The sequence below is a fragment of the Limulus polyphemus genome, unplaced genomic scaffold, assembly GCF_000517525.1.
Source record: "Limulus polyphemus unplaced genomic scaffold, Limulus_polyphemus-2.1.2 Scaffold76927, whole genome shotgun sequence".
Classification (NCBI taxonomy): Eukaryota; Metazoa; Arthropoda; class Merostomata; order Xiphosura; family Limulidae; genus Limulus; species Limulus polyphemus.
Window position 1 is genome coordinate 1 of NW_013742523.1, and position 9362 is coordinate 9362.

Below are 9362 nucleotides of genomic sequence, written 5' to 3' on the forward strand. Positions count from 1 at the left end.
ACATTTCCCAAACTGTAATATATAATAATAATATGGAGGTGAAGAAAACTATCTCCTTCATAGTTTGACTCTAACATTTCCCAAACTATAATATATAATAATAATATGGAGGTGAAGAAAACTATCTCCTTCATAGTTTGACTCTAACCTTTCCCAAACAAAATGCTTGAAATTAAAATCTCCTTTAAGTATGATCTCATTAAAAATTGAATCCTTTATCTCACTGTAGAGTTTCATCAGGTGGTTTTTATCAAACTCCAACTAAAATCATTTTCCCCATATAACTACTAACAGGAACAGATTCAACCTCATTGGCCAACCAGTAGCTCAGCAGTTAGTAAGTTTTGATACCTGCTAGCCCATTGAGTAGCTTTGTGCTTAATAACAAACAGTCACCTTGAACAGGATGTGTAATAACAAACAATCACCTTGAACAGGTTGTGTAATAACAAACAATCACCTTGAACAGGTTGTGTAATAACAAACAATCATTGTGAACAGGTTCAAGTTGATTGTTTGTTATTACACATGTTCAAGTTGATTGTTTGTTATTACACATCCTGTTCAAGTTGATTGTTTGTTATTACACATCCTCCTGTTCAAGTTGATTGTTTGTTATTACACAAAACAGTTCCAAGAGACTGATGTGAACAAAACCCTCCCCTACATACCACAGACCTAATATGCATCTGTAAATAAACTATACTTGAGGATGTACAAAGACTACTTTATGGAACAGTGAACCACTTCACTGATCTTGCACTAGGCACCAAGTACACTAGAGGAAGGATCAGACCTAAAAAACAGAGTACAACTGAACATCGCTGCCCAGGGTAAGCTTTAAAGTTATCATTTTGCTAATCTGAAAATGTATTTCCAAACATACTTACCTCTGCTGACACTTATAGCTATTTCTCAATCTCCATCTTTGCCATTTAACATTGTGTTTGCTTGCTCCAGTCTTTATATACCCCACTCGACTGCCCTCGGCAATATCTAATTTGTAAAACCTTACACCGGCCCTTACACACCATCTATGCAGGTACTGTATATAAGCACTGTATGCAGAAAATATAATCACTTTTTCGAGACTTACCCCATCCTGGTCACTAACACTGGCTCTTAGTGGGGAGGAAAGAATGGAGAGTGTCAGCGGAAGTAACTATGTTTGGAAATACATTTTCAGATTAGGAAAAATGATAACTTCCAAAACATACATATCTTCGCTGACACTTATAGCTAGAATCCCACATTGAGAAGGCGGAGGAGCCAGTGAGGGCATAGATCATACAGAAAGCATCTACATAGAACGAAGTGGTACCGAAGTGGGGAACACCACACTACATCCAGAACAGGTATGCTCTTCACCCAGAACTACAAAAAAGTGAAAAGGGTGGAATATTAAACAAGTATGATGGGCCAACCCCAACCACACAGCCGAGGTTCTACGACTCAGGGCTGGATTTAAGGGGTCATGGTACCCGTATCCCACATTAGTGGCCAGGGCAGTTAGACCGCAAATATATACATATCTTTGTGACAGAATCCCCACCAGTAGCCATGGAATGATGCATTTCAAACAACCAGATTTCTGATCAACCTGAAGAAGTCCATAAGGCAACATCCCAGGCCTGGACTGATGGAATTGTATGCCATACTTCACCCAAGGTGCAGAACTCATCTGGTCTGGATTTCGAACAGACATCTTCACTCCCCAGTCAAGTGGACAAGGAGAATTCCACTAACCCATGGAATGATGCATTTCAAACAACCAGATTTCTGATCAACCTGAAGAAGTCCAAAAGGCAACATCCCAGGCCTGGACTGATGGAATTGTATGCCATACTTCACCCAAGGTTCAGAACTCATCTGGTCTGCATTTTGAACAGACATCTTCACTCCTCAGTCAAGTGGACAAGGAGAATTCCACTTACCCATGGAATTATAGAGAAGATGTGGAACACTGTTCCACCAAGGGCCTAAGATGGGGCCACATCACATTCGGATTTACGAGGAGATAGTGGACCCCCTGAATGAAAAACCTAAGAGCTTAAAGTGTTCATAAGAGGGTCCAAACACACCCACACCCACAAAATAGCTAAGCGTCAAATCTGGACTGGTTTTATGAGTAGGCTCCTGCAAAAGTTGGTCCTGCTCCTACCAACATCCGGGAAAAACTTCCGGGTACCCAGGTAGAAGGGTCCCCAACTCTACCCTCTTCTCCGAGAGTAGAGAAAACTCAACCCCCCGAAGGAAAATCCTCTGTCCCCCACAACACCAGCAACTGGGAACTGGGTGTGGTAAGGACCCCCTAACTTCACTAGTAGAAGCAAGAGGGACATGTCATTGGGGAGTCCCAAGGAACAGGTCTCCGGAGACAGTGCAACAGGCGAACCATGTTCCCTAAGTTTTTAAAAGCAAACTTATCTTGACTGATTCGTCTCTAAGATCAGCAGGGACTGGCAAAATCCCCTTTAGCTTTGATCATGATACTCCATTTGCATCCAGATGGTCTTATGGAACACCTCATCTTGACAGAGCCTGTTGAAACCATGAACCAATATAGAGGTTGCTATTGCAGAATATAAAATACAAGCATACCTGACTGGGCAACACTCGCCACTGAGTGGGATCCAAAAGAAATAAAGAGAGACCCTAGAAGAAAAAGAAAAAAACTGTAAATCAGGTAAGAAAGTTACTCACCTCTTTGTTAAAATCTGGCAGAGGTTGTCAACACAGCCACAGGGGGACAAAATCCTATGGAAGAGGAAACTGCCAGATCATGAAGGTAATGAGATACGAAACTGTCGGGAGAAGTCCGCATATCGGCCCGCAAAATGTCCTCCAGAGAACAGTTCAGCTGGGCAGCCAATTACATCAAAAGATGCCGAATCTGGTGAGAGGCAATGTGGAGCACATTGCAATCGTTAACAGATAAGCCAGAATAGGCTACATGAATCAACTTCCAAAGCCACCTGGTTAAAGTAATGGGTGATAAATCCCTGGACACTGCAGGATCCCAATGAATAACAAGCCGGTTCCGTACGAGCCACATAACATCCAAATGCCCTAACGGGACATAACAAACGATCCAGGTCTGATAACTGTAAAGATAAGACATGCCAAGTAAATGAATAGGAGAAAAATATTTGTTTCCTTCTCTGGCAGCGAGAATGTTCTGGAGAAATGATTGGTTGGGATAGAGCAAAACATAGGTGGAATGATAGAGAGTCCACTGAACATGAATGGCAAGTAAATCAGAACGGTGGCTAACAACAATAAAAAAATATACCTTGAGGGAAAGGTGATATAATGATACATAGGTTCGAAGGGATGACAGGATAATGCATGTAAAACAACCCTAAAGTCCCAATTAAACAGTTGAAAAGGTCTTTTTATTCAGTTTTTATTAAATAATAATTTGTATCTTGGAGGCTTTTTTAAAAATGGAGTCTCAGGGAAAAATGCCCCACAAATGAAGCAATGAAATCATGCTTATTAAAATGGATATCAATACAATCTTCTTAAACTTTAAAATAAAAAAAATGTGTCAAAATTCTTACTTGAGTATTAATGCTCTATAAGCTGTGAAATAAGGTATTCCTATAGCTGCACCTTCTTCAAAAGTTAAGCTGTCGACTAATGGAAAGGTTACTTTCTCATCAACAGCTATATATTCTGCATAAGAACCATACTGTGAAGTACTTTTAAGCGTGCAAAAATACACTCTTTGTCCAACCTGTCCAACAAAAAAAGGTGTGTTTAAAATAATATCATCCTTTGAAGGTATAAATGTTAAATGACAAGTAAAATATTGCTACGGTTAACACTTTAAAAGAAATAAATGCTGTTACATTAATAACACACTAAATATATTTAACATTTTTCAGTAGTAAAATAATGACTACTTGTGTACAAAACTTTTTAAACTGTAATAAACAGAATTCTTTACCACTTGATAATGTAAACACTGATACCTTGAAATCACTGACTTGTTCTCCAACAGCTTCAACAACACCAGCACCATCTTTACCAGGGATATACGGCAGGTTTGGAAGTTTGATGAAATTTCCCTCTCGAATATAAGTATCAACAGGATTTACACCCGCTGCCTTCACTTTAACCAATAGCTAATAAATAAATAATTAGAACCACTTTAAGAAGATTTAATTATTGTCTGATTTTAATGGTGTAGTTTTTTTCTTAATAACTCATCTAATGAAAAATATAAGAAATGCCAGTTCATATGTAACTCTAAAAACTTGTGTGCTTCCATGAAAGTCTGTAGATGTTGGTTTGTTTTAGAACAGAGCCGTATTGGACTATCTGCTGTGTCCACTGCAGGGAACTGAACCCCAAATTTTAGTGCTGTAACTCAGTAAACTTACTGCTGTCCCACTGGAGAATATAGGTAATTCTATTGACCCATTATGTTACATACAAACTCCATCAACAAATCCTCACTAAACCATTTCTTCTGTAATTCTACTCACCTCTCGACAATCGTGTAATAAAGCTGTAATTGCTTGTAATGTGAATAACTAAAAATTGGTTAAATGTTAAGAATTTATGATGTTAATTTCTTTGGATTATTATTTGATAGAGATAGAGTACTAAAAGGGGTTGTAGCAGCTTCTGAGTCAAATGTGTCACATCCTGTTTAAGTTGATTGTTTGTTATTACACATCCTGTTCAAGTTGATTGTTTGTTATTACACAACCCATTCAAGTTGATTGTTTGTTATTACACAACCCATGAAAAACAATCCTCTAGCTAGCAAGACACACTTACTGAGTAAGAACCATTTGTTTGGAAAGAATTATCCACAATTCTCACTCATGACGATGTTCTACAACCCTAGTGATATCAGACACTTGGTAAGGCACACCAACCTGTCATACTTGGTAAGGCACACCAACCTGTCATACTTGGTAAGGCACACCAACCTGTCATACTTGGTAAGGCACACCAACCTGTCATACTTGGTAAGGCACACCAACCTGTCATACTTGGTAAGGCACACCAACCTGTCATACTTGGTAAGGCACACCAACCTGTAATACTTGGTAAGGCACACCACCTGTCATACTTGGTAAGGCACACCAACCTGTCATGCTAAATATGTGGGAAATGACTGTAAAACTTTTAAATGAGCTCTGGCCAAATGGCCCTAGAAAAGTGTCATAAAATATAAAGAAATATCTTCCAATCCCTCAGTCAAAAATATACTCTTCAGTTTCCCCACAATTCCTCAGTCAACAGTATGCTCTTCAGTCTCCCCACAACCCCTCAGTCAACAATATGCTCTTCAGTTTCCCCACAATCCCTCAGTCAACAATATACTCTTCAGTTTCCCCACAATCCCTCAGTCAAAAATATACTCTTCAGTTTCCCCACAATCCCTCAGTCAACAGTATGCTCTTCAGTCTCCCCACAACCCCTCAGTCAACAATATATTCTTCAGTCTCCATATGATCCTTCAATCAACAATATACTCTTCAGTTTCCCCATGATCCCTCAGTCAACAATATGCTCTTCAGTCTCCCCACAATCCCTCAGTCAACAATATATTCTTCAGTCTCCATATGATCCTTCAATCAACAATATACTCCTTAGTTTTGTGCCCATCCTTTAAAGATTAATCATTACCAAAGAAAAAAATACAGTTAAATTATCAAACCTAATTTAAAACTTAAAACTGCATAACTTCATATAATAACTATCTTACCATTATTTTCTGCAAATACTTCTTTTCCCTATGACAACAGACGTGATGAGCACCAACCTCTTTTACAACATTTAGTCCTTCTTGTGTCCCAGCTGTGCCTATGATTTCCATGTTATATGCTCGAGCCAACTGAATGGCAGCTATACCAACAGCACCACTAGCACCATGCACCAGAACAGTCTCCCCTGGGTGGGCACCAGCTCTCCATAAAAAATAATAATATCAGGAAAGTTTTGTAATAAAATTTAAAGTAAAAACCTTCCAGTAATATTCTATCTCCTGTAATATTAATTTACTGCATGGTTTAATTTTTTTACAGAAAACAGAATAATTCCCTAACAGTGAGAATGTAAAACTCCAAACTCACACATATCAGACTGCATAATTCTATAGACTGATCTCCACAAATCTCTGTTCCTTCACTAATGTTAATGGAAAATGTTTTCTCAGTATGAATGAAAAGTTTTAACCTACTTGCACAACAATGTTGTTCTCATCAGTTTTCAAAGTAAACATTAACAGGTCCTTCTGATTTGGTGATCTCTTAAACACAGCAATACAACTCAGAAAATCAAGCAACTTTAGTGTCCTATTTATATTACCAGTAAAGCCAGATTAACTTTGATGGGATCTCAGGACTTCTAAATTTCGAATGACCTGTCTATACACACTTACTGACTTACTACCTCCAAGCCCAATTATCATCACAATAACTAAACTGTTACTGTCTATTCATTTGAATATGCTTTTATACATAGAAACTAACAGGGTTTCCAAATAACAAAACTTAATGCTTCACATATAAAACATTACAGTGTAACAGGCCATTGAACCCCCCCCACCACACACTCACATACACAAATTGGAAACAGAGTAATAACACAGCCTGGGGAGACTGGAGAGCATATTGTTGACTGAGGGATTATGGGGAGACTGAAGAGCATATTTTTGACTGAGGGGTTGTGGGGAGACTGAAGAGCATATTGTTGACTGAGGGGTTGTGGGGAGACTGAAGAGCATACTGTTGACTGAGGGATTGTGGGGAAACTGAAGAGTATATTTTTGACTGAGGGATTGTGGGGAAACTGAAGAGTATTTTTGACTGAGGGATTGTGGGGAAACTGAAGAGTATATTTTTGACTGAAGGATTGTGGGGAGACTGAAGAGCATATTGTTGACTGAGGGATTGTGGGGAGACTGAAGAGCATACTGTTGACTGAGGGATTGTGGGAAAACTGAAGAGTATATTTTTGACTGATAATTTATTAAAACTTTTTCATTCTTCATCTTCTTTATTAGAGTTAACTTATAGAAAGTGTTAGGTTAAAGTCATTGGCACAAACTTAATATGACTGATCTGTTTAAGAAATCTATTAGTGCTCCAAGTTTCCCAATACCCGAGTACTAAATCATCCGATATAAACAACATACTCATTAGTCTCTCCACAACACTTCATTAAAGTAATAATGTTCTCAGTCTTCCCATGATGTTTCTTCATATGAACACTAGATTTCTTCCCCATGATCCTACAATCAACAGTATCTCTATAGGAACGATGCCATTTTTAAACCCCGTTCCGTGCACCCGCTCTCGAGTTACATTCAAAATTTAATGAAATAACTTTACTATAAATGTATTTTAATGAATTTATTATTATACAGAACATTATAATTAAAGTTGTATATTATCTAAGTTTTATTCCTCTATATTAAAAAAAACATCTAAAACTGCATTTTTTGCTGTTACGTGATCCACTCGCGGTTATAATTTCTCAACTTTAAGAGGTGATAGAGAAGAACCTGTGTATTTGGAATGCATACAATTTCTGTAGACGGCCAAAGTACACAATACAGATGTTTTACTTTACTTTCTCAAGACCTAAGAAGAACTTCTACCCTCATTAAACCATCGTAAATATTAGCCTTAGTTCAAGGTCAACCACACCTACTTGCAGAGTTGAAGCTGCATTGCTATGCAACAGTTTGAATTGAATGGCATGCTTAAAACCAACAGAAAGAGCAGATTTCCCTCATCAACGTCATTACTGTAACAGCAAACATATGTGTATGCTTTTGTTTTCAAACAGAATGAAATGAAGCTAAGTCCATTGTTCTCTTGAGTTGTACGAAGCATTTCTCACCTTATTAGTTTGATAGACAGTTAGATTGCATTTTGGTTTTATGTTTATATTTTAATTATTTGTATATATTTGAAAGGTTTATTGATTCTAATACGTTTAACTTGTGGCTTGGATTGTGAAAGTGTATAAACAAGATGCCGTCATTCGCATGCGCAAGCATTAGTGAAATGAGTCTATGCACGGGAGTCACCATAATAAAGCCCCGCAGGCACCAGTTGACATATCTCCATAAATAATAAGACAAAGAATTGGAAAGGAAAATTAAAAATACACTATAGATGAAATTACACATAAAAAAAAGTTGTAAAATAAATCTACAGAGAGTTTAAAGGTATGTACACATTTCTATGTATTAATTACAAACATTTCATTGCACTGTACATTGATGATAATAACTAGAGTTAGTGATATGGTAGAGAAAATATAAACATTTTCCTTAAAAAACTTTTGATATTCATTTAGGAGGTTCTCGAGATTATTCAAATGAAATGGGAACTAAGATAATAAGTAGTATTTTTATACTCAAAGAGAAAATCACCTTGCATGTGAACTATTCAGAGTCCGAGTGCAAATAACTACATTAAATAAAGCAATATTTGATGAGAAATAGTAGAAAAAAATCAATATATTTTTCTGAACCTACATATTTTTAGGAACATTCGTGTCAAATTTCAAACAATTTCATCCACTAGTTGCATTTTTCTAAAGAACTTTCACGAGAGTTATGTAACCTACTTACAAAAAATCAGTAAATCGTCGCAATAGGGATATATCCTTTAGCTTCCTATGATCCCTCAATCAACAATATATTCTTTAGTTCCCCATGATCCTTCAATCAACAATATATTCTTTAGTTCCCCATGATCCCTCAATCAATAATATATTCTTTAGTTCCCCATGATCCTTCAATCAACAATATATATTCTTTAGTTCCCCATGATCCCTCAATCAACAATATATTCTTTAGTTCCCCATGATCCCTCAATCAACAATATATTTTTCAGTCTCCCCATGATCCTTCAATCAACAATATATTTTTCAGTCTCCCCACAATCCCTTGTATTTAATGTATATCTTTTTTTCTATTTCTTAATCTTGAAATATTCCACATAGCTACAGTATTTGTAAATCTTATCTTCATTATAGTTGTTTATATTTCTCTTAATATTTCTGAGTCATTTAAGGTCATAATTTGTTTGTAAAAGCAGTAAATGGTGTTAATCTGCACTAAAATCTGGTTCTAGCTTCACAGAACATTTAGTATGATGTATCTCAGTGAAAATCTGGTTCTAGCTTCACAGAACATTTAATATGATGTATCTCAGTGAAAATCTGGTTCTAGCTTCACAGAACATTTAGTATGACGTATCTCAGTGAAAATCTGGTTCTAGCTTCACAGAACATTTAGTATGACGTATCTCAGTGAAAATCTGGTTCTAGCTTCACAGAACATTTAGTATGACGTATCTCAGTGAAAATCTGGTTCTAGCTTC

General features: G+C 36.9%; 1 protein-coding gene across 1 annotated transcript; it reads right to left on the minus strand.

Annotated features, from left to right (window-relative positions):
• Positions 1-631: 631 nt before the first annotated feature.
• LOC106477673 (quinone oxidoreductase-like) lies at positions 632-4724 on the minus strand. Its single transcript, XM_022381171.1, has 4 exons — positions 4716-4724; positions 3978-4130; positions 3564-3739; positions 632-3104 (listed from the first exon to the last, which is right to left on the minus strand). The coding sequence occupies exons 1-4, from the start codon at positions 4722-4724 to the stop codon at positions 2873-2875; spliced, it is 570 nt and encodes a 189-aa protein (XP_022236879.1). The 3' UTR covers positions 632-2872.
• Positions 4725-9362: the final 4638 nt, after the last annotated feature.